Source organism: Parus major, chromosome 8 (genome assembly GCF_001522545.3).
Source record: "Parus major isolate Abel chromosome 8, Parus_major1.1, whole genome shotgun sequence".
Classification (NCBI taxonomy): domain Eukaryota; kingdom Metazoa; phylum Chordata; class Aves; order Passeriformes; family Paridae; genus Parus; species Parus major.
The window spans coordinates 25,495,862-25,522,379 of NC_031777.1; the positions used below are offsets into that span (position 1 = coordinate 25,495,862).

Sequence of the window (26,518 nt, forward strand, 5' to 3'; positions counted from 1 at the left end):
AAATAAAGGCCAAGCCATTTGAAAATATGATTTTATGGTGCATGTAGTTACTACAAATTCAAGAAGAATTGGAAAATCCTATGAATATGCATAAAATTTATTGCTTGACCAGTTGTCCAGTCAGATAATTGGAAGTTTATAAGATACTACATGACAAAAATGGTAGATATTTTCAGATTTGTGAGGTTTTTTGTTTCTCACAGATTGTTTACTGTGCTTCTGTTGCATTTCTTTTAACCCTGTCAATGAAATTGTTCTCTCATCTGTTTCCTTTTCTTTGTCAACAACTTAGATTTCTTTTTTCCTCTCTCTTTTTTTTTTTTTTGGATTGTTGGATTTTAAGAGAAATGTTGAAGACTGCTGTCAATAATAGTAAAATTTGGGTCCTGGTTTCTGAGGAGGTAGATTCCTCTGGTCTGTGTGGTACACAGACCTCATTCTGATCTTGGGTGTGCCACACATCCAGTATCTCTGAGGTGCACTTTGGTGATGAGTGTGGGGGTGAAGGTAAACCCTGCCCCAGTCATCTGCTGAAGGTGCTTGGCAGAATTAAATTTGTATTCCCACTTCAAGTTCTGCAGCTCTGAGCTTTGCATATCAATTTAAACAAAATGAAATTAATCTTGTTTCTCTGCCAGGTTGGGAAGTGTGGTAAGTGAAGAGGTGCACATTTGGTTTTTCTGCAGGTGTTGTAGAGAAGCAAAAGCAAGTGGGCCGCTGTGGTTTATTGCAGAAGAGAGGTGGATAACTGTGCTGGTGATTCTTAAGTGTGATAGGAAAGAAAAAAGTTTATCTTGTGTGTCACTCCCACCAACTGCTGCGTAGGGTAGTGCTGACCTTTCTTTTTGGCATCACAGATCCAAGGAGCTTGTTGCCTGACACCATCCAGTACTGAGGACAGCAGAGAACTGGGCTTGATTAACTTGGTGCTCTGAAGAGTTCAATGGTTCTTGGATTGAGTCAGTGCAGTGTGCTGGAACCAGTAATAAAGGAGCTGAAACACTGGGAATCTGTTCCAGATCCGTTTCTGATGACTACAATTTATTTTCCACCTGTAATTCTTTAGATTTTGTGAAAGGTTTTGTAAGTAGCAGGGAATTTCTTCTGTGATCTGGAGATGGAGACAAGTATGTTTTGTTTCAAGTTGGAAGATGTGTTGAATGAGTTTATTATAGTGTAAATCTTATCTGATGTTATTTGTATCCAAGTTCTTGGAGATACTATATTAGTAAGCATTTTGTTCCACCATCTGTGGAATGAAAGAATCTTGTTTTTCTGTAGATGTAATTCCTTTTTGCCCCATAGTATCTCTTCCCTTCTTTCCCTCTCTACATTAATCCCATCTTTCTCACATAACACCATAATTCTGGGGATTTTTTCCAGAGCTGTGTGGGTATTGATTGCCCAGCAGGTTGCTGCCAAAATACATAGAACAGCTTGCTTTTCCCTTGGAGGGCAGTCACTTGGATTTGTTTTTACTGTGTAGATACTCATTTTCATGACAGATATATATTTGTATTTTAAAATATGTGCATAAAGAATAGTAAATGAACAACAAAATCCCATAATCTTAATTTCTATAGGAGATTAGATTAAAAATACAACACTTGAAAAGTGGCAGCATCTGAACCCTTTAACCAGCATGTAAGTCCTGTTGGTTATATTACTGAGAGTGTGGATACTGATCTTTCTTGGTAGGCTGGAGGAAACACAAAAGTTACATGGTTAAAATATACCCAGCAAACCAATCATGCCAATGTAATTTTTTATTCCCTATCTGCACTGTAATGCAGATAAATGAACATTTAATATGAATTGAGATAATGTAAGAGGAAAGTTCCCTCTTTGTGATTTTTTTTTTTTTTTCATTTATCTTGCAGTCTTTGAAATTGCATATTCTCCTGTGATACTGTAGAAGTACATGCTATGGCTTGGAAAGAGCTTGCTTCTGAGGCTTGTGTATTGTAGAAAAAGGCACAGGTATCTGATTTACACCCTTTTTGGGCTTTATCCTCCAGTATACAGCTGTTGTTTCCACTTTCATAGTCCAGCGGAGCATATTGGTTGTTACTGTGTTACAAAGGTACATTGTAAATGCTGTTTTGTTTAATTCAAAATGAGTATTTTAATGGTCTCTTATTTGGTGAACTTGAAAGTGCATGCAAAGCCCACTTCTTAGGTTATATTATTAACAGATTACTTTAAATAGCATATATATTGAAACAGCCTCTTAGCTGAAACACCAAATTGCATTGATTGTAGTAATTTCATACTGTGTTTTTGTATAAATGATGAAGGCTGCATAAAACCCCAGTGTATTTCATGGGTTTCACAGTTCTTTCTTGACTCTTTTATAAATGTAACTTTAAAAGGTTGTTACTTAAGCATCGGTCCACCTGTGTGCTTTTCTGCTTTCAAGTAATTGTATTGGTGTACTGGCTTAATAACTTCTATATTATATTTACCGTGGTTTCACTTAACAAGTCACCTGTAAAATGCATTTTAACCCTTTTCTGGAATTTGCTCATAGATTTTCTTTTTGTGTACTCATGTAAAATGAATGTGGGGTTTATTATGATGCCAATTAAAAATTGTTTCTTGAGACTCACAGGCAATAGATAAATATATATGTAGTGGTTTTGTTCCCTTATTAATTTCCTATAATACCCCTTGTAGCTATATATTTTTTATTAACCTTTTTTTATTAAGCTTCATTTCTGTACAGATGGCTTTTAAATGTAATTGTACCTTACTCAATACTCAGATTGTTCCTTAATTTGAGGAAACACGCTGTAGTGCCTCCTATGTATTTAACAAAACTTGCCTTGACTAGAGGTTTGAAATACTTAGATGCTTGAGAGAAGTGGTCCTGGATACTGAATACCCACTGTGCATGTGTCAGAAAATGCATTTAAGGCTACAAGACTAGGGGTTTAAGTGAATTTGTGAAGGAGCTTAATGATGGTCTGTAATGATGAGGAGGGGTAGGGCACAGGTTGGCAGTTAGGATGGTGTCTTAGCATACGGCTGTTTTTTTAGCCATGTGGTTTTTTTTTTTTTTTTTTTCTTTTTTGATGGCCAACCCTCTAAAGACTTCCATTTCTGTTTGCAAAGTGGATGTACCACCATTGCTGTTGGATTTGCTCCCACTGTTCTTAATCTCATGGTTAATAAGGTTGTTTACCAGTATATTTATACCAGTAATGAACAGAAATGTTGGAACATGGGGTTTCTCATGTTTGTTTTGTTGTTTTTTTTTGTCAGAGTAAGAAGAAAGCTTGGGTAGGGAGAAAACAAATGGATGCAGAAAGAAGAGAATGGGAAAGGAATGTGAGAGGGGAAAAGGAGCCCTCCAGATGAAGAAAACAGGAATATATGCTACAGACTGAGAAGAAGGGGTAAAGAGGTGGGGATTCATGGCTGAGCAGAATCAACCACCCTGTCAGTGGACAGAAGAAGTGGCAGAGGTTTCTCAGTTTTCATGTATCTGAGTTTACAAGAATTTGGAGTTCCTTGAGCTCTGTAAGATTTCTGTATTAATACTCATAACTCATTAATAATAAGGAAGGCTTTCAAATGTTTTTGGGTTTTGTCTGTTAAGCCTTTATTTCCTGTGACTGCTAACAGAGATACAGAATTATGGGCACTTAGTAATATAACTAAAACTTCCTGGAGCCAAACATAAATTTCAGGTAGATGTCCTGATTGTCTGAGTTGCACAGTATATCAGTGAAAAGAAAAAAGCTTTACAGTGCACCTAAAAGCAAGTTACTGCCTGTTTCTGGTGGTTAGTGCTCAGTCCCTTCAGCACTGTTACAAGCATGTTAATGGCCCTTAGCACAGATGAGATGCATGCTCAGAAATAGCAGTTTCAGTATGCACTGTTGCCATGGATTATTGAGTTGTATCGAGTGAGTTACTAGTTACAGATGACTTAAGACATAATGCACTGTGAGCATCATCAGTGATGTTAGATCATGATCACAAACGTGGGAGGGCTCTTTGCTACACTTGACAACAGCGTTTTATAATGTGTTTGGTATGATATGAATATAAAGGTCTATACAAAATGGCAATTAAGTTACCTACTTAGAGATAATTTCAGGGAGAAGAGAGTATGAGATAAAAGTCCATATTTATTTCAGGGATGTATGGTAATCCAGCTTTACATAACATAGCATTTGAGAAATAGTAACTGTTGGTGTCTATAATTATGATATTTCTTTAAAAGTGATGAATTTAGAGTACTGTTGTGTGACACAGTTATCAGGTGAGCAGAGATGACCACAGGAGTGTTGGAAACACAGCCTGTTGATAAAAGTGGTGTTAGTAGCTGCCTGACTTCTCTCCAGTGGTCTTTCAGAGTTTTTGCCTGTTTGGATGGTCCATTCTCTAAAAAGCAGCTGAATGTATAAATTGTGTTGCTTCCAGCAGCTTCTCTTCCCGGTGGGTACAACTCGGAATTGATGGGCTGGTAAACGGTAGCAAAACAGTTTCCCTTCTTGCCCATTGTCCTTTTGATCTGTTCCATTCTGGTTGTGTGGCAGTTCCAGCTTTTATTATCAGCTTTTGCTCACTGGCATTCACAAGTGTCAGTCCCTCATGGGCTTTATAAAAGTGACAGCTCCTTAGGAGTTGCAGGCTTTTAAGTATAGATTCTAGGGGAACTTAGTCAGTTCTTCCCTTATTGCCCAAATCTAAGAAAGATCTGAAACAATATTGAGTCTATTTGCGTTTTGTTCTTGTTTCTAACCTACACTGGAAAGAAAAATTCATAAAGTGTTAGAATACAGGATTAATCCACTCTGGGATAGAGTGTGCAGCTTTAAATAATTTTGTTCTTCAAATGTGTTAAACATCAGAGTCAAAACCTTCTCAAATACTGAAACATAAAAATCATCCCATAAACCTACTTGTTCTATATGTTTACTTTAGTTTATATTTGAGTAAAGATAAATAACAGCTTCAGATCAGTATGTTAAATGGATTAATTTTTAAAAATAACTATGTTGTTACATTGATGACATTACTTGGAACCCATGCACAAATTAAGAAACATGATTTCATATTAAATTTATGTTTAATGCACTGTGCATTAGCTTTTTGTGGTTTACAGTATTTTAAACTTGGAAGTTGCATGAAACAAAGTGTTATAAGACACTAGATACATAAACCACCACATTTTGAAGTGACCTCTATGAGCATATGAGTAATCTCAGGAAAGGATTTTTCTCTTTGTTTTTTTTCCAGCTGTATTCCTCTGGAAAAACTTGCGTGGAAGGCAGCCCTACGGTGTAAACCTATCTATTTGTTCTTTCCCAGAGCAGGGATGGATCCTTTTCCAGGCATCAAAAGCAGTTACATAAGCAGGAGCTGGTTCCTGTCTCCAGGTGCTGAGGCCCGGCCTCTGCAGCAGGCTGAGGCTGCTTGGCAAGGCTGGGGTTTGTGTCAGGAAAACAAATCAATTGCTTTCTCCTTGAAATAGTAAAAAAGGGTAGGAAAAGGAATTTTATTTCTACTGTAAATGGTTATAAAGCAGGTGTCCTTTTCAGTTGGGCTGCTTTCATTTTCTGGAGCACAAAGGTTGATAATGCTGCTGTAGTTTGTCTTGTCTCCCTGTTACTTTTGACTGTGATACTTCCTATAATGCTGCTTTGAAGTTGCTGCTCTTTTGACTGTCTTACTACTGCTCATGCATGTGTGAATGTCTCCTTATGGAAACTTGGCTGGAGACAAAAGTGGAAATAATGGCTTTAAAATGGCATGGGGGAAAGTCAAGGGAAAAGATGCAAATATTGGTGGAATAATTAGAGAGACTGTTCTGCTTTAAGCATTGTCCATCTCTGTTTGTTCAGTTGATTGGAAAAAAAGACAATCCGATGCAACATTGCAATAGTTTTTCTTTTGTCAGCGTTCATGGGTAGTGAGCTGGTACAGTGTTGTGTTACACAGAAATAGCCTGCCATGCCCCAGCCTGCTCTTGGGTGCATTTACATTGAGTAGTAGGAACATCAGCAAATTATGGAAAGCAAAGCTGAAGGATGCTCGGTCATCTTGAGCTTTTGGTGCAGGGAAAGGATTAGCAGCAGCTGTATCTTCTTTGTTACATTTCATTTTTGCAGCTGTATTTAGTATTTCTTACTAAATGGACTTATGTTGAGTTTTAATTAGATTTTCTAATCTGAGTTGTGGTATAGACCATGTATTTTAAAAAAAAATCTGTTGTCATTTGCTGAGTTTTCTGTAATAACTTAGAATTTTGAAAACAATTATTTTATTTTTCTTTTTTTTCTTTTTTCTGGTTGCATTGAACAACTACTTCTTTAATTTATTAATAGAACACTTAGTTTTAGAATGTTTAATTTGGGGCCTAATCTGAAGTCCTTGCTATTGCAGGCATTTTCAGGTATATGACAGATACTGCTACTGCTGTGTCACAAACCCTTTGTAATGCCTGCCCTTCCCTTCATTCGGCAGGTGCTAGGTAGAAAGAACTCCATATTTGGGGACAAAATTGTTGGGCATGTGGTAAACCACCATTATTGCAAGCATTACACTTGCGTTTGAGTGAAGAACCCCCTTTTCCATTTGTGAAGGTTTTAAGTTCCAGATTGCCTGATCAGATAAAATAATTTTACATTACTGATGTGTGTCCTGAAACTTTCTACTTGTCTCTCCCCTTGTTCAAGTACATTGATTTCCTTTTAATGTAACCCCCTGCTATAGTATTTCTTGTAGTTTGTATTTTCTTGCAAAGTTGGGGCCTGAACATATCCCCTGTCTGTAGTCTCTGAATCTCCCATCTGATACTTCCAAAGTGTAGACAAGGTAGGAAGTGAAGATACCAGTGTTGAAATCTGGATTTGCATTTAAGATAATGCCTAGTTCAACTAATCTAGCAATAATAAAGTGCCTTAAAATGGCTGCAAATGTCTCCCTGCCTACTCAAAGACATCTTCTCACTGGTAGCACATTATAGAGGATCTGTAGTGTAGTTAAGAGTTGGATCCTTGCCAGTAGATGGAAGCATTTTTTAGCATCTCCTCATGCTTTGAGCATTTTTTGCATTTTTTTACCATAGTATCAAAATTGCTTCTTTTTCAGTCTCTTTCCATTTATTACAATCTATTCCAGTTTCTGCTAGTTCAGATTACTTTCATTTAATGTTGTAAACATTTTTTACATTCTTTTTTGTAGAAGATATTTCTAATTTTGTATTTTTAGTGTTCTCTTCCTCTGTTCTTCATCCTTTCTTATTCTGAGCACGTCTCTGCTTGTCAAATTTCTCTTCAGTTTCTTGTTTTGCTTTTGCAGTAATTGGTAGTCGCCTTCTTAGAGCTCCTGAGGGAAATCAGACATGCAGGGTACAACCAAAGCAGCACCTGAGTGACACCACTGTAGGGCAGGAGACAGAGGAGCTCAGGCAACCACCAGCAGAAGAGATAAGGAACTGAAATGCTCCAAGTAGCAAACTGGGACAGCAGGGACACTGGACCTCCTTCATTTGCAGTGATCTTAGGTCACAGTGGGCCCATAATTTTTAGGTAGAAATGTATGTATTCTTTACAAGTGTGATGGAACCCTTTTTAGCAGTGTGTGTGATTCAGAGAAAACCTAATAATCACTAGGTTATATGTTGTGAGTATTCTTGGCTCTCATTTGTAGTTATTCCTTTTGCCCTTGATTTTCATTTAAATATACTTCTCTTATATTAAATTCTTACTGAAAAAAGAATTTGGCTCTGTTGCCAACTTCTTCATTTTTTTCATGAAATCCAAATGTTATAGTTTACTTTTTTTTTTACTTGCTTTTTGTTTAAATATATTATGTTCATACCTGTAAGCATTCTTTGATTTTTGCACTGATCTTTGTAAGGGGAAATGGCTGCTGAGAGTAAATGTTGAACTGTAAACAAAAAGCTCCAGGACCTCCAGGTAATACCTCTTCAAAGCTTACTTTCGAGACTGGCAGTGATTGATTTGATCTGTGTTCTTCTCTGTTGAGTGGTTACGCACCAAAAAGTCATTACCTGGGAAGAATGGAACAAGGAAAGAGGAGCAGAATAAAAACAATGAATAATAAAGCTGTGCTGTTGCCCTGAATATTGCTTGCCTAGAAGGTTTGCTGGCTTAGAGCACGGATATCAGCACAGCTCGTTTCAGCCGTGGGTTGCTAGGTCTGATCCATTTCTGATCAGGGAAGGTTGAACTTTGTGGTTAATGTATGACTGGCTCATGTGATGTTCATGATGCAGCTGACAGGCCTTACCATAAATCACCAACAGAATTGTCATTAATTGATTTGTCTTTTCAAAGGAGTCATGAAAACGGAATCATTTTCCTGCACTACAGGCTGGGAGGGGACACAGTGGTGGTACAGAAAACCTTCCCCACTGCCACATGTACTTCACATCCCTTTGAAAAGGCTTAGTTTGAAGCCTTTCAGAGGAATTAAATTTCCTCCACTTCACATATGTATGTGAAGCCTATCTGGAGAATTTTGTAGCAATGTTATAACATCTACAATTTCCCAGATAACCAAAATTAATTTTCAGTCATAGAGGTAGAAATATACATAGCATCAGAAATTTTACTTGTATACAGGAAGAGTTCTGCTGGCATTCAAAGCTGTGAGATTCTGAGTTTGGAAACAGTACTACTCAGAGTGCTACTGTTCAGTTCATTAGTTTCCTGGAATTATTACTGTAGCTTATTTCTGAAAAGAATAATAAACAACCCTGGGAAAAATTTAGTGTAACACTGAATATTGTTTTCATGCATGGAGAACTGATTTTTTTATTTTTTTTTTTAAGCACTATTAATTTTGCTGGAGCTTTAAGATTTTTTTCTAACACGTGTTGCAGCTTCATCAGTGTACTAATAAATATTTCAACTACCTAACAGGTCAAAATGTCAGTGCTAGAAAACATTAAAAATGAATTTAACGTATCTCATTCCTTTTCTTGTTGCACTGTTTGTCATAAACTAGTTTCTATTTTCTCTGCCCATGGCTGTGTTGGATTTTTGAGCTATGTTGGCTGTTAGGATGCAGCTGGGAAAATGAGCACCTGGCCTATAGAAATGCTGTGGATTAAAGAACAAAAGTTTCTTCAGATGACTTTTTTTTTCTCTTGGGTCCTCCCTGTTACTGAAGGTTGGTGCTTTTGTGGGTTTTGTGAGAAGAAGCCTTTAGGAAATGAAGGAAGCCTAAGATTGTAGGGGGAATAATTTGAAGACAAAACCTGTTGTTTAGCTGTAACAAAATCAGTGGGAAGCTGATGAATACAGTTTACAGAATTCAGAGGGCTGTGAATTTTTGTTGACTATTAAAGCTACTAGCTCTTTATTTTTGGAAGGCCTATTGTAGTTTAATATAATTTATTTCAGAGACTAGTTTTATAAATTGTTACAGTCAAGGTCATCAGGAATACAAGGACAGTTGGAGTTGCTGTGTTACACTGAGAGTTTACAGTTAAATGAAGAATAATAACAGGTAGGTAGCAATATGGTTTTTATAAGCAACATTTTTCACCAGACTATTGGAGAGCAATAGTGGCATAGTGCACACACATCTCTGAATTTAAAGCTGCAGATGTAATCCAAATCATCTGTAGCTTGCAGCAATTTGCCAAATATGTCTTGCTAGCTGCAGTCATGTGTTGAAAAGAACATGGTTTGTGGCAGAATTAATCATAAAATACATGTTTGTATTTTCTTTTTAGGATCAGGTAGAACACCCTGATTCAGCGGAAGTGGCTGGTTGTGCTGCGGTCATCATGAGAAGACACAGGGCCATTCGTTTCTTAGCATATGTTTAAGAAAAAGGTAAGAGGCAAGTTCTGCTTTAGAATAAAATAATTCAGAGTTCTGCACCTGAAATGTTTCTTATGCGTTCTTATGGGTATATATTTACGTACATACACTTTTGTATATGGATGGATCTCTTATATAGAAGATGATGGAGTATTTTTAGCAATTTGTTGGTTTGTTTTTTACTGAGAGTAATTGCCCCATTTTAGAGCAAAGCTTGTGTCTTATTTGTTTGGGAGAGGGGGAAGGCGGGCAAAGTCTTTCTTTCTCAGTCTGTTCTGTAGCCAGATCTCATCAGTTCTAAATAAAGCTATTGCTCAACTCTGAACAAAGTGTTCATTACAGCAGAGGTGCCTGACTCGCGGGGACAGGTAACACGCAGATCGCCGAAGGGAGCTGGAACAAGATGTGCACTTGACCATTGTTTGTTGGGGTTGGAGGAAGTCTCCAGGAGCCCTGGATCTAATAAATCTGTCTGTCCAGTCAATCTGTACTTCCGTGCTCTCATGCTATGGGAAAATGGCGTTTTCTGGATGTGTGACTTTTATCAGGATGAATGAGCAATATTTGGTTTCAGTTTGGTCATGCCCTTTGTGACTTCCATCTTAGGAGCTTTTCATGGGTATTTTTTGTGAGGACTGTAATAAAGTATTTGAGCATTTTGTTTAGTAAGAGATTACTGAAACATGTAGGTTCACAGTTTGATATGGAAAGAGTTGTCTCTACAGGACAGCATGACAGAAAATCCTGAGATCCTATTCTGCTTCTTTACATATTCTGTGGTTTTTAGGTGTTTGCTGGGAGGCCAGTAGCTGAATGTCAGTATTATTTCCTTTCAATGCATTTTTTATTACAGTGTTTTAATGTGATTGTGAGCTGATCATCCACTGTTAGAGACAGTTTGAAAGACTAAAGACTGTCAGTTCCCGTGGTGAAAACTTATCCCAAGGATAATTTAGGATGTGCAGTGCAGAAGATCATGTGTTACATAATCCCTTATCATAGAGCCCAACACAAATATGAGTCTGGCTGCTTTGCAGGTATAACACAAGGCTAGTCTCTTGTACAGTTCATTTCTCAGGAGCAAACTGGCTTGTGGGATATCTGAGCTCTCTTCAGAGGCAGTCTCCAAGGCTAAGCCTGTTCAGAATAACACCTAATTTTAAGGAAGGTTTTTCTGTCCTTCACTTCTGTCTCCTTCTCTTCCCCACTATTCAGCTGAAGTTTGTGTTGTGTCTGAATGCTGTGATGACAAGGGCAGTAATTCTGGGTAGATATGACACACACATTTCTGGTACATGCACCTTTAAATTTAGACATCAAGGGAGAGTAAAGCATGTAAGCTTCATGGAATGTAAGTTCCTAAATTTCAGAAATTAAGATGATGACAAGCCCATGCTGTTGTTATGAAGAAATTGATAAGTAAAACACACTTTCTGAATTATGCATGATCTGTGATCCAACAGGAGCTTGAAAATAATCTGATTTGACAGGCTGCATGTTTTAATTAGCACTTTGCCCTGAAAGACAGAAGATGGCTCTGCAATGGGTAACAACTGATCTTGAGTTCTGTCCTTACATGCTAGTGGATAGTAACTATTGTATTAATCTTTTTTGTATACAGAGTTAAAACATAAAATTTTACTATTTTTTCCATTATTAGTATTTCCTGCCAAATCTTTTCATGGAGGACTGTATTTCTGAAAAAAATCTCCTGTTTTTTAGTCATTGATGGTTTATGCTTCCTTTTCCTTGCAGTGGTACAAGATCCTCTCCTTCATATTGTTCATCCCAATATACAGTAATTTAGGAAGTATCTCCTTTTTCGTGGCATACAGCTAAAATTACCACTGAAACTTCTTTTTGATTTGCTCCTGTTTTTATTCTCCTTTTTCTAGAGTTGTGTATTTGCTCATCAGCTTCTCTCTGTGCCATGACTCGGGATATTTGAGCAATGCTACAGAGTTTCACAACTATTAAGGATCCTTTAAAAAATGTCATGCCAACCTCTGTACTCAAAGGAACTTTGGGATTAGAGTAATTCTAAAAGTCCTCCAGACTTTTATAGTGGTACATGTGAGATGCACTGAGAAGCTTCAAAAGACCTGTAAAGGAATATGCTTTTTTATTTAGCCTGGGCATTTAATAAAAATATTAAAAATAAAATTAAATTCTAAGCCACAGGGAAAACAGCTACTCAATTATTACAGCATGCTGTGTTAGAGCATTTTATTTTTTATTTTGATCTTGAATTGCTGGCTATGGAGAGTTGAAGCATTAGATCTTCAACTGGCAAGTATGTGAGTTGCTGACAATCAGGAAGCCTTGCTGATTATCTGTTAGGAACATGAGTACTCATCCTCCTTTACTGTCAGACAGAGGAGAGGACATTAAGGACTTCTGTGGATTTGGCAGTGTGTTTTGCCCTTGGCAGAATCTTGCAGAAAAGCTTGAGGGGTTGTTGTGTTCTTTTATATAATAATAATAATAATTTTAGATGTTAGACCTGAAGATTTGCAGCTGACCTTTTCTGAGAAATACCTGCTGCAACAGACAATGTGATCTCATTTAGAGTTGCTGTCAGCTTAGTGACTATGAGTTTAAAAATAAAGGGCTCTCCATATATCCTGGTACATCAGTGAGTGAAATAACAATAGTGGTATAAAAGGTCTTTTCTCTCTTCATTTGGAACTCGTGAGCACAAAAATTTTTTATGACATTTTTCTGTCTTGCAGTGCCTCACTGACAAATACTCTTTGCATCATTGACCCTAGTAGCAGAACTTTGCCTAGGAATAATTATACATGTCTTCATCAATTGTTTGCTAGGAGCAATGTTACCATTATAATGTAAATTAAATACATTATAAATGGATGTGAAATCACCTGGTATTTTGTACAAAGCAGTCCAACTTTTCGAGACTCCTGAAATGTAGCTGGTGATCAGGGTGGGCAGCTTTTCATTGCTTATGTTATGATCTGTGCACAGTAAATGATACTGCAAATCATCTATTTTCCTTGCAGAAGGAGTTAATCTAAAATCCCAGAACAGAGAACAAATCTAGGAGTATGTCAGATGACAAGTCTAGTTTATCTTGGAATTATTTTGCAAATGGTCTTTTTTCTGTTGATGCTTATTGCAATTCTAAGTTACTTTTAGATTGATTTTCTTTAAAACTAACTTCTGTGTGTATCTTTTACACATGCCTTAGTCTAATTATATTAAATAGCAGTGTATTTATGTTGTATCATGATCATCTTTTAAAACAACCATGTATCAGATTTTAAACCTTGAAAACTTGAACTCTGCATTTTGTAATATTTTAATGCACAGTCTTTTTCCTGTAAATAACATAACTGCAGTTGTTGCCCATAATAAATACAAAACTGTTGTACTGTAAATATTTATAATTTGTAAATTCATAAATAGAAAAAGTTGTAGTAACGGAAATAAAGATGATTGTTGTTTTCCTCAAATCCAGATACTTGGGGAAATGGTAAAGTATTGTTTTAAATTGGAAACTTCCTCTAATGCGTTGTGTCTCTGGTGGAAAAAAAAGTAGGTTTTTAACTGAGCCGTCAGGTCTAACACTGCTTCATGCTGCAAAACAAGGTTCTCACCCTCTCCTCCTCTGTTGCCTTATTTCACAACAGTGAAAGTCAGCTCTGAAGAGAATAAGGCTGTTTTGGATGATTTTCAGAGAAGAGATCAAATCAAGGTCTCTCTGGTTTATAGGTTATAGCACACATTTTCTACTGAAAATGTCTCTGCTGGTAGTGAATATTTGGAAAAAATGAATCAGGCTGTCTTGTTGCTACAAGACTGTGGTAGTGAGGAGTCCATGTTACTGCTGGTAGGGCAAAATATTACTTATTATGTGAAGATAGTTATGTAATGATTCAGGGTTGGGTTTCTGGCTTTGGTTTGACTTTTTTTTCCCCTCATTTCTCTCTTGTCATCTTCTTTTCTGCCCTGAGAACATTTTCTCTTGATGAGACTATTTACTTCTGTGCATTTTGCTAGATTTCCAGTGGCTGCCTTTCAGGCAAACAGGAATTATTAAAGTAGACATTTTAAGAGACAGCACAATTCAAGTAACACCCATTAAGTGCCTTAACAACTTTTACAAGTATGAATCTTTGAAGCATCTCAAGCGAAATGAGGACTGACACAGAGTACTGCTAGCCTGCTGTACATTAAAAAATCAGAAGCACAGGGAGTTTAAACTCCTTGTTCAAAGCCACATGAATTAATTGGTAATAGCACAGATCTGAAAGTCAGGTCTTCAGATTTTTTGGTTGGCCTTTCTGGTTCTCTAGGCTGGTTTTTTTCCTTTAGACTGGAGTCACAGCAGTTTGGCTCAGCATTATGGTGATCCTGATGGCCAGACACATTAATGTGAGACTGGAAGTAATAAAATCCAAAGCAAGTTTGGGGAGGTTGTTAATCTGAATGAAGCAAGTTTAAGCACACAATTTTTATTCCTGGAAAATACTTTTGATTTATGTCTGTAATGTATGTAAAATTTGATTTACAAAAATTTGATTTTCCCCTTAAATCAGGACAATATGTAATGGAACACTGCAACTGAAGGTTAAGCATCTGATTGTAATTTGTTCTCTGGCAGGTTTAGACAAGGATCTGGTGGTCGTTCCCTGACAAATGGAGAACTATTTCCAAGCAGAGGCATATAACCTTGATAAGGTTTTAGATGAATTTGAGCAAAATGAAGGTGAGTCATTTTGAACAGGATTGTAGAGGCACATCAGATGTCTTCTACAGAGAACCGTATAGAAGAGGGGGAGATCTATGATACCCTTTGTGGGTCTGAGTTGCAGATTAATCTCAGAACTTACAAAACACATCTGTTAATTTTGCATGGTATGTCTTCAGCATTTCTTAGTAGCATTCTCTTCTGCTTCCATTCATCTTGTTTACCTTTGTAAAATTTCTTACTCTTTTAAAAGCAAATGTGCTGTATATTTTTAAAGAAAGATTTTATGAAGCTTAATCTCAGTAGCAATATTTAAATCATTTATTTTAAACAAATCAAGCAAAACTTATTTTAAGTCTCTTTTGCAGAAATGTTTTATTAGGTCACATAAATCATATAATGAAGGTTATCATGTTCAAAGCACTACATTTTTTTGCTTAGTCTAATTGGTAATTCTTTGCTGTCAAGGAAGTTGAACTGTTCATTTTATGAGGGTGAGAATCTTTCTAGGCACTTCTAGCTGTCTGAAATATATTAATCAATACTTTAAAGTTGCTTTTGCAAATTCAACCTGATACTAACTGGGGTAGCTCTAAACTTCTTGAGTTCCAGAAACATTATGGAATTACACTACTGATGGTTAACCGAGGATGTTGGTTATGGCAGGTGAGCTTCATTTATGTGCCTGTATGTGAACACTTCTGCATTTCTATTTGGGACATTCTAATGCAGCAGGATTAATAGAACCTCTGGCTTTAATATGACAGTAAGTTTTCTTGTTTAAACCCTTTTTTAGATGCCGCTGTTTCACCTACTCTGCTGGGTGCAAAGTGGAATCAGATTCTAGATCCGCCTTCTCATCGCCTGTCATTCAACTCGACTGTGGCCAACGTGAACGAAGCTACAACTCCTAATGAATGTCAGCAGAGATTAAAGTCTTTCTCCTTGTCCCACTCAGTGACTACACCAACAGGAGGAGGAGATCACTGTGCTAATGGAAAGGATTTTAGCATAAGCCCAGAGACCCCAGTCATGTGGATTGACGATCAGGCAGCAGCAGATGATCAGTTGATTAAAAGAAATAGTAATCGGGATGATCAGTGTAACTCTGTGGAAGCAGGAGAAAAGAAATGTGGAAATACAGCTTGCTTGCCAGAGGAGAAAAGTGTGCTAGTGGTGGCAGTCATGCACAACTGTGACAGAAGAACACTACAAAGTGGTGATGTTGTGGATTGTACAAATTACAACAGTCAGTCCCTAATGGACTCTATTAGCTTTACACTGGATAATGAAAACCGACAGAGTGACCAGTTTAGCGTTACTGTAAATGGATCCACAGAAAAGGATATTGATACAGAAAAGCAAGTAAACAGGCTGTGCACTGAAGATGACTCTGTAAGTCATTTGATTAATGCTTCATCTGAAAGCCTGACCGCTGCATGCCCCTCCTCTCGATTAAAGGAGGATTTTAATATGAGTAAAGATTTGCTGTTTTCAGAAGCTACAACTGCAGGGATCAATGCAGTGACTCTCTTGCAGAGACCAGCTGATGGTACTGCTAAAATGCAAGAAAATTGTGCGTCAGTTGAAAATTTCACTAGTAAAGCCATTTCTCAGAGAACAGATCTAGAAGCTAAAAACTCTTCTGGTTCCAGTAGTGGAAGCTTAATTGTAGAACAGGAAACAACCGAGCAGTTGCAGTCTAGGCTATCTGGGCTCACCGAAACCTGTCAACCTAACGTGGCTGGAAGTGGCAATTACAAGGAATGTGTTGCAGAGGATGTTAGTGCCACTGAAAGCGAAGTCATTGAATGTGATAAAAATCTCGGCACAACGGAATTGCACAGCATGGCAGAATGTTACCCTGAATCTCAGGAGATGACTAATTGGGAGCTGACAAAGTTGAATGAGATGAATAATAAGCAAACTCTAGGAGAGAATGAAAGACTTTTGCAGACCAAACAGCCTGATGATGCATGTGGGAATAGCAGAGAAGATGAAGATGGGGTACTGGAGGCAGGCATAGACTTAAAAGGGTCTGATACAGATGAGCTTGGAGTGTCCAGGCTCTCTGATGTGATGGCTACATCAGCAGCAAGCTCTCTGTCTAATGGTTGTGATTCCTATGGAATGCAGAACCCAGTTGTTGCTCATGTTCCAAAGACTTTACCCTCCAAGGAAGACTCGGTAACAGAGGAAAAGGAGATTGAGGAGAGCAAGTCAGAATGTTACACTAATGTTTATGAACAGAGAGGAAATGAGACCACAGAAGGGAGTGGTCTTATTTTAAACAGCACTGGTGACCACATAAAGAAAAATTATTTGCATAATCTTTGTAGTCAGGTTTCATCCATGCAAGGGCAGACTTCACCAAAACCAGTGACTAACCTGCAATATATCAGTGTTCCTTTTGGTGGTGCAAGACCTAAGCAGCCCACAAATCTGAAACTGCAGATTCCGAAGCCATTGTCGGACCACTTACAAAATGATGTTATTCCCCCAAATTGTGGAGGTAATAGTAAAAACAAAAATGTCTTTGGTAAGACACAGTTAGGGGATACAGCAGACATGTTTCCTGGTGAAACATCTTCAAATGCCTCTGGTACTGGTTCTAATGGGGAACATTTGGACGAGTATGAATCTGGAGTCTCTAATAGTTCGTGCCTTGCAGCAGCCCCAGATAGTCCAGATAATGATCTCAGAGCTGGTCAGTTTGGAGCTCCAGCCAGAAAGCCTTTTACAACTTTGGGTGAGGTTGCTCCAGTGTGGGTTCCAGATTCTCAAGCACCAAACTGTATGAAATGTGAGGCCAGATTTACATTCACCAAAAGAAGGCACCATTGCAGAGCCTGTGGGAAGGTAAGTTCATCTTTTGTGAATAAGTTCAAAGCACCCTTTTTTCCCTGATACTGCATAACGTCGCATCAGAGGGCTTGCTAAGCTACTGGATATAGTTACCTGTGGCATCTCTTCCTAAAAAGCTGTGTCTGAGTGAAGCAGAAATGGGAATTTCTGAGCTGTGATCTATTTAGGGTGACAATAAAGAATAACTAATTGTTCTTAGTCTAAATGAGCAGTTGTATTTGTTGATTGCAGTGATCATCATCCTTGGGTTTATGTCAGAGCTCTTAAAAAATGACTAAGTGCAGGAAACTGCTTTACAGAAATTACTGCATCAATAATCCCATTAAAGTTACTGAAATGAACTTGTGTATTGGGAGTGGGCTGTTGGTTTGCTGGAATTCCTGCTGGTTTACATGGCTGATCAGCTCAGTTCTTCTCAGTCTTCTTTGCTATTCTCATATTGCTTACATTTTTTTAAATAGTGCTAACATGTTTTTAAACATTTGCTCCTGGGGAAAAAAAAAAGTGGTTAACTGTAACTTGGTGTATATCCACATGGTGAGAAATGTCAAAATGAAGACAATTAAAGCATAATTTCTATATCACTTTTTCTTGTGTAAGAAATACTTAACTGTTGAGGGTGTTTTAAAATTTTATGTATGTCATCTAGGTGAACTCAGATTCTTATGTGATGAGTTTATTGTAAATTATTAACTTTTAAAGTATTTCCAAATATCTTTTACTGAAATACATGTCAGTGACATAAGTAGGAACTCAGGGAAGAAATAAATGATGATTCAAAAGCAGTTAACTAACACTGTTCTCAGTTAGGTATTAATGAATATTGTAAAAAGGAATACTAAAACCAGTGAGAACTAGAATAAAGATTTGGTTCAGCCATTATGCCAGCTGGTTCTGGAAGCAGCCCAGCAGAACCCCAAGGCTTGCTCCTGTGAGATGGAACACATGTCCCTTTCGTCCCTTTAGGAATCAGAATGCACAGCACTCAGTCTCTCACTGGAGAAGTGCTGGGCAGTGTTTCCCAGGACACTTCTAAAAGCTAAGCAGACATTCCTTGTGCACTGCTCCAGGACTTCCAGTTGGTTCTGCCCATCCTGTTGCAGCTTGGCTGCAGTGGAAGTCCTGATGTGGAGCCAATAACCACAGGTGATCAATGAGCATCACATAAAGCACATGCCTGCCTTCAGTGTACTCTCATAAAGTGCTTTTGGGTTATTTCAGGGGCCTCATTCTTCTCATGGCACTTAAGGAGAATCTGTAAGTCATGCAGGTTAAAGAACTGTCCATGATTTTAGCTTTGATGTTTAACTTATACTGTTATTTAGGTAATTATTTTTTTTGTTGAACAAATATGACTTCAATTTTCATGTGCAGTAAAATTTTCTACTTACTTTTGTGTTTTAAACAAGTTTATTGCTTGGATTTAATTGCTTCTCTGTAATGACTGAAACCCTGAATTGCACAAATGCAGAAAATTAAAGTATCTGTAAATGGATAAAGCATGCAATGATGGAACAAGGCCCAAAATTTCTTTGTGTTTTTTTTTTTTTTCATCCTTCTGACAAATCTTGAGAAGAACCACCAGTGCCAGTGGGGTTTTTTGATTATATGTGGAAAATTAATAAAATAAAAAAATCCCTCTGTTCAGTAGACAAACTGACTCAGTGGACTTAGAGTGGATTGTTTTTAGAAACTTTTGTTAGCAAATGTTTGTCTGGACCAAATTTTCACAAGTGCAACCAAAAAATGTGGCAGAAAGGACTCATTAATAAATGCTAAGGTTCATTGTAAGTCAAATAATACTTAGCACTTACTGCAAATTGCTTTACAGCCTTAATTCCTGTAACGATTCTGAGAGACCAAAGCTTTTGACAGACAAGCTCTGATGAATGTGGCTGCAGTGGCTTGAGAAATCCCAGTTCTCAGCTGTCTGCTCCTGCTTTCTGGTCACCAGCCCCAGAGCAAGTCCTGTGAACCATGCATGGTGTAGGTAACTACTGAACCACAGGGATGCTTCCACTGTTAAATGTCTGAATCTCACTAAAAGAGCCTGGGAGAGACAACATCTTGAACTCTTTCAGTTATTTGTTTCTAAAGGAAGCCATGGGATTAAATATTTTGAACACAAGCTTTAGCACAACAGTTTCCTTTTAAGCTTTATTAGCATCATGACAAATCATTTTTGTAGGGGTGAATGTATCTGTTTCATTTGGGATTAAACACTGCGTTTAAAAATAGTTGAGTGGCAACTGGGAAGTCTGTCAGGGTTTTTAATTTGAGAATAATAATTGCAGAGTTAATGGATGATATGAACCATTTGGATTGATAGAAACAAATACACTTCCAGTAAATTTTGAGGTAAAATTAAGAACCCAGTGAATGTGTGTGAACACATTTATAAATTATATGTTATGTATTATGTACTTTCTGTTGTCAGATGAAATTATCACCCTTGATAGGGAAAACAGAAAATTTTTATGCAATCTTTTTTATTGACAACCAAAACTATATTTTTCCACTAAAATATTAAAAAAAAATCAGCAATTCGCCTAGCAACTAATGCTTTAACATCTTCTAGTGAACCTGAAAACCCTTGTAACATAAAAAATTGCTTCGACACTGCTCTGTTGTTTTTTTATAGCATGATGTACTGAGATAATGACTTGGTGATTGTTAATAACAAGTCTGACTTGTCAGTTGTGCTGGATTGCATTCTCTGCTTTACTGCTGCTCAAGGCTGATGCAGCCTGAGAGAGGAGGTGGGGATATTCTGTCATTGCTTCTGTTTTCTCTTTTAATATTTAAATCATTGCATTTGGGAGCTTTCATGAATGCACAATGTGTTGTTTGAAAAATGGTCCTAAATTAGATATTAATTTGTGTTGGGCCTCCATTTATGGTTGATGACATTGATTTTTCCATGTTCAATACTGAATGAACTTTTGACTGGAAGTTTTTCCCAGAGAACTGAAATGATGTCAAATGTCTCTAAAATACACTGTGATGGTGTTATTAATATTCCCTAGAATACTTGTAAATTGGGTTGAGATGTGCATGCAGAAATCAGATTTTTCAAGTATATTTACTTTGCTTTTTTAAAGGTTTTCACAGATGTGAAAGGGTGGATTTTATTTTTGCATTAAAATTCTAGTATATGCTTAATTATATTTTGGTTTTGAAATGTTTGAGTTCTCATAATTAGAAAGCATTAAGTCTGGTTCTAATGAGACAAGGCTGAGCTTTCTGCACATTTGATTTTCAACTCTCATGTTGAGTTCAGAACCTGTATTTGCTTATTTAAACAGTTGCCACTAAAAACCTGCAAGTAACAGGCTGCAAAGTAGTCATAATTTGGTGTGATCTTTAACTTGGTTGAAATTTAATTAGGCTTAAACATATTTATATATAAGAATCCTATGTAGCTTCTTGTTTATATTACAGAAATAATGCTGCTGGAGCGGTGGAATATTTTTTTTAATTTAAAAGTGTTATTGATCATAATAATGCATAGGGAATTGCAGAGATAATATCCACCCATAATTAAATTTTGAAATTCTCTCTTGATACCTGAACTCATTTGTTAGGCAGCTGCTGCTGTTTCTAGATCTCCTGAATGTGACATTACCTTTCTGCAGGAAATGGATGTTCATCAGTATCTTCACATCACCTGAAAAATAACCCTGAGGAACTACTGTTTAGTTTTGTTTCTTCATTTTAAATAAAGGCAATATAATTATTTAAAACAAATAAGAAATCATTAGGGCATATGTACTGCAGGATTTTGAGAAGGCAGTTACTATTGTAGGATCATATCTGCATGCAAGTGTGTTTTGGTGCACAAGCCACACTCATCATGTTTCATGGTTCTGCTTCTCTGGAGGAACAAGCTGTCCTGCCCAGGACTGGGGAGTTTATTTAGAGCTGGTTCAGGGCAGAAGGAGCAGCACCTACAGCTGCATTTCCACAGTAATTTGTGCTCCCTGGGCTTTACCCCAGCCCCTTTTGCAGCTAGGGGTGCACACAATGCAGTTCTTGCTTTCTCCCTACTGTTGTGATGCTGTGGTGTTTGTATTCATGTCAAAATGAGGTTTTTTATAGAAATGGAGCAAGATTTTCTTGCAGTACTAATGTCATTCAGCTTTCTTAAATGGCTTGGTTTATATGTTAAACATTTAAAACATTTTGATATTCACTATTCCTCATCAACCCAGGAACAGCTTGCTAGATATGAAGCGATTAACAGTTGGAGTTGCTGATATAGAATCACAGAATTATTTAGGTTGGAAAAAACCTCTTGAGACCATCAAGTCCAGCCTATGACTGATCACCACCCTGTCAACCAGACCATGGCACTGAGTGCCACATCCAGTCTTTCCTTAAACACCTCCCGGGACAGTGACTCCAGCACCTCTGTGGGCAGCCCATTCCAGTGTTTAATCACCCCTTCTGTGAAGAAATTCCTCCTGACGTCCAAAAAATTCCTTCTATGTAGATGAATTGTGGTGCTGCAAAGAGTTAAGTTTGAATTCATCTGTGCCATAGCAGTGCCTTATATATGTAATACTTGTGCATTGAATTCCTATTTAATTCTGGGAAGTACTCATGCTTTTTCTAAGACTGAAGTTAATTCCCAAGTTGTTAATTCTCTGAGGGATTGTAATGTGGTAGATATTTATTACCCCCACTGTCATTTATGCCAAACAATACAGTGCAGTATCAGGACAAAATGCATTTATGTGTTCCACAAAATAATTATCAGGGTAAGTAGTACAGGCACCCTGCCTAGGTATTGGTCACAGTGGCTTTAATGGGTGTGGTGGTTTTAAAACACTAGCTAAAAATCACCACGAAATTTACTCATCTCTTGGTGTGAGATACGGATTAGGAGAAGGGCAAAACAGGCTCAAAACTTAAAATGAATAAAGAAAGTTTATTAATAGAACTAATAAGAAACCAGAATAAAGCCTCCTGAAACCCTTCCTCCCCACCATCCAACCTTTTCCTTGTTCAACTAACAACACAGAGACAAAACATAGTGGTTAAAGCAGTCCCAACTTTGCAATCGCCTTTTCATCAGTCTTTGTAGAGAAAGGAGTCCTCTTTTGTCATTTCATGGAAAGTTCTCCATAAGAAAAGTTTTCTCATGGCTTTTCATTCCCCTGATGCCAGCCGTCTGGAAAACTGCCATCAGGCTCTCCTCCCATTTCACACCACTCTGAGGTGTGTTCATGGGCCATGAACTCAAGGGGTGTCATTTTAAGGATGAGTTACTCAAAGGCAAAGGTTCTCTTCGTCTGTCTCTGTGATCCTCTCTGGGAATAGAGCTTTTCTCTTTTCCTCCCTGGGGCCAAGGGTCTTCATCAGCTCTCACTTCTCTCTCTGTTCCAGCATTTCATGGGATCACAACTACTCCATCTGCTCAGCTTCACCAATGGATACCTTTTCTCAGATCTACACTTTTAAATACTTCATGCCCCCCCCCAATACTCTAATGAATTAAATGAGTTTTTCAGAACATTACTGTCCATCTCCATGGCCTTAACAAAAGAGTATTTTGGCTGATTAAAGCTTCTCCTCTTTCTCTTCTCATCTGAGGCTTGATTCCTTCTTTCACTGACTTTGGTGTCTCTTTACATGTTGTCTCTTTACATGTGAATCAGTCTCGCTTTCCTCTCTCTGGAAGAAGGATTAAATCTGCAGGTCTCATCTGGGTAGTAAAAGGGTTAAAATGTGGCTCAAGCCGCGGCTGGGTATTCATGGTGTCGGATTTCAGCTCGGCAGGGCTGGAAAAGCAGCGGACTCGGTTTTTTTCAGCCTGGGGCCGTCTGTGTGGGCCGTGGGGCGAGCGGCCGTGGCCCGCCCCAGCCCAGCGCTGGGCCACGGGAGAGCCCCGACCCGCCTGGGACTGGGAAAGCCTCTCAGTCCCTGTCCCCTGCCCAGGAGCCGCTGGAGCCCGGCTCCTGTTACCTTTCAAATCCAGAAACAGAGAACCAGAAACTCCCGGGCTTAGGTTTAAAAGGTGGTATTCACAGGGTTGATCTCAGTTCTCTATGGTGAACAACAGTGTCAATTCTCAGAATTGGCCAGCTATTGGCCAGGTGTCAAGCAGAGAAGAAACTCTCAGCAGCCTCTCTCAGAGCCTTAACTTCGGTGTTTTCAACTTTTCTTCCCTAAATGCCAAACCATCATAATGGGAAAATACTGATTTTTTTACCTCTGTATTTTGCCTTTCAAGAGCTTTGCAGGTACTCAGTCGTCCAGATCCATAAGTTTGTCCCATGTCTGTGCACACCCCTGAGCAGTTTCCCCTGTGTTCCAGGTGTTTTGTGCCGCGTGCTGTAGCCTGAAGTGCAAGCTGCTGTACATGGACCGAAAGGAAGCCAGAGTGTGTGTGATCTGCCACTCAGTGCTGATGAATGGTGAGTGGGGAGGGAACCCAAGATGTGGCACTTCACTTTCTTTTTAAATGAGGGCATTTAAAAAGAAAAATAGCAAAATACTTAATTTGTGTTGGTAAGTATTCTGAAACAGTAAAGTTGCTTGAGAGGCTGGTGTGGAGTCTCTGTGAAGAGTAGAAAAACTGGTGAGGTTGCAGTGAGCTTGAAAGCTTTCATTTGGGAGTGCTCTACCAGGATTGCAAAAATTGTGACTGTTGGGGATTTTTTGCTGCTGCTTCAGAAGTGTGCTCTGTATCCTTTGTTGCCTGAGTAGATAACCTGCTACACATTTAGATGGAATTGCCAAAGAGTACAGTAATGCAGTTGTGCCTGTTCTAGATTATGCACTATATGAGATTGGGAAAGTAGTATTTATCCACAAATTAATCAGCTCCTCTTCTTAACTCCTTGGTGCTAGAGTAGGAGTCTTGTCTAAATACAGGTCCACAAATGTGGACGGCTGAGCTTAGATTGTTATTTTAACATACCTGGAGAGTGTCAAACCCAGGGTGGTGCTGTGGCTAAAAGCCTGATGAGAACATGGGAGAGGTCACAAGTAGTTCTGAAGTTAACATGTAGAACTGATAGGAAGTTCTATCACCTCTGCTTGGTGTAAGGAAAGACTCTGGTTTTGACCAGTGGGCTGTGGAATGTATTTTGCGTGTTGTTCTTTATTTTAGTAACACTTTAGAGCTATGCTATAAATATGGGCAAACACAGAGCACTCTCTTGAGGCTTGTGAAAATCTCCAGAACTTTCCACACTGGCAGTTACCTGTGGGTGATGATTTGTCCAGCTGAGTATGTGCCCATGACACTGAGACAGCTGCTGCTGGAAGAGTCAATGTTCAGTTTTTCTGTCTTGAATTGAGAAAGCAGAGAAATTGGATTAGGTTGAGAGAGGGCCCATGTGAGTGCTTAAATCATGAGATAACCTGTCTCATCGTGAGAAATTACAGGCATTTTGGCTTATTAGTGGGAAGGTGAATGGGTGTCTTGGTCCTGGGGTATAAATATATATCTAGATTACTGAAACTTGATGCCAGAATTGAATTCAGTGGTAGAGGCAAGTCTGACAGGTGCATTCTAACATGTAAAAGGAAGAATGAGAAGTCAGACAAATTCAGGCTCTAAATGCAAACTTTTAACTGCTAGGATAACTGTTCAATAATTATCAGGATGGTTTATCACGGAATCTCCATTGCTGCAATTGTATAGCTAAACTTTGGAGACTTTTAGCAAAGATTCTACCAAGGATTAGGAAAATTGTGGTTTGTGTCAGCATCACACAAAGTAATTTTGGCAGTATCTTTATATATTACTGCGTAGTGGATTATTTGGGCTGTTCTCAGAAAGATCTCTGTGTTGAACATCTAAACTAAAACACTAAACTTATGGTCATAGCTTTATTTTTTTTCCAAAGAAGTTGAGTACTGGGTCAGGTTTGGTTGAAAGTAACTGAATGCTTAGTCTTGAGATGAGAATATAAAATTAGTAGACAGTATCTGTTACTAAACAGGAATATAATTTTCTCAGAAAAAAAATTCAAAAAGATGAAATGTTTCAAAAATATTAAACATTAATTGGTGTGCAGTGCTAGGTCTTAATTATTAATAATTCTTACTCTAGGCCAAATGTGTAAGGTGACAGGAAATTTTAAGCTATAATATCTAGAAATGAAAAATGAGTCCCAGTAATGATGCTGAAGGGGTTCTAAACTCTTACATTGTGGGATGGAGAAATGAACACATTTCAAGGTGTTCATTCAAAAACAAGGAATTACAAATACACTTAGCAAAAGACAGCTGGCTCTGTGGTGGTGAGTAGGATTAATTTTCATCTGGGGAAAGGGAAGAATCTGAAAATAGTTTGGTTGAAACTGAAGTGTTATTTTAAAAAGACGTAATAAAACTGATCAGTTTATAATAATTTCATTTGAAAGTCTCTCTGTCCTGTGGCCAGGGCAGATGTACATTAGTGGCAGAAAACAGTGACAACAGTGCCTGGTTCTTTCCAGGGCCAGTGCTGTGCTTGCCCTGTCCCCCTCTGTCCCTGTCCCTGCCTGCAGTGCTTCATGGTGATGCTCTGGGTTACTGGTTACTTAACTGTAGCCTGACTGTATCCCATCCCTCCTGATCCTTCCAGTTTCTTTGTCAGCGCAAGTTTTGGGGCTTTTGTCCCTGTCAGTGCAGCAGGTTAAGCATTAATCTTTGCATAGTCCTGGAAGCAGGGGTAGGAACTGTAAAAGTGGTTATAATTTCATTTGATTGCTCAGTACCTGGTTTGTGTTTGACTGGGTGTGAGGAGAGGGTTGTGTGTTTTCTGGCATGTTTCCAGGGCCAGGTTGGGTGTTTCATCAATTTCCAATGCTATTTTTAGTGTATTTTCAGTCATGGATATGCTGACTTGGCACTTTGCTCCATTTAAAGAAAGCTTTAAGACTGCTCTTTTACTTTTCTAATAAAGGAGCCCTGGACATGTATCTTTGTGCATTTTTAATACTCTGTTCTTTCAGGACTTTTACGATAAGTGGTACAGGATTGCTGTTTAAAAAGTGCATTGTTCAAGTAATTTTCTCAACTGGAATGCCAATACCTTTTTCATTGACAAGCATCTCACTATTGGTTTTGCAGGTCAATTGGAGGAAGCAGGAGGGTTTATGTTCTGTTGAGTTCTGTTTGGGGTTTGTTTTTG

At 38.1% G+C, this 26,518-nt stretch overlaps 1 protein-coding gene across 2 annotated transcripts in view; it reads left to right on the forward strand.

Moving 5' to 3' along the window:
* Nucleotides 1-1,878: 1,878 nt before the first annotated feature.
* Nucleotides 1,879-26,518, forward strand: part of ZFYVE9 (zinc finger FYVE-type containing 9) — a 48,519-nt gene continuing 23,879 nt past the window's right edge. Inside the window, exons 1-6 of one of the 2 annotated variants that reach the window (XM_015635914.2) lie at nucleotides 1,879-1,980; nucleotides 3,265-3,406; nucleotides 9,722-9,824; nucleotides 14,437-14,541; nucleotides 15,320-17,382; nucleotides 23,708-23,807. In XM_015635914.2, coding sequence (XP_015491400.1) covers nucleotides 14,472-14,541; nucleotides 15,320-17,382; nucleotides 23,708-23,807 — 2,233 coding nt within the window. In that variant the 5' untranslated portion in view covers nucleotides 1,879-1,980; nucleotides 3,265-3,406; nucleotides 9,722-9,824; nucleotides 14,437-14,471. Of the gene's footprint in view, nucleotides 1,981-3,264; nucleotides 3,407-3,429; nucleotides 3,523-9,721; nucleotides 9,825-14,436; nucleotides 14,542-15,319; nucleotides 17,383-23,707; nucleotides 23,808-26,518 lie in introns of those variants that run through there. The other variant, XM_019007624.2, reaches the window with a different exon arrangement.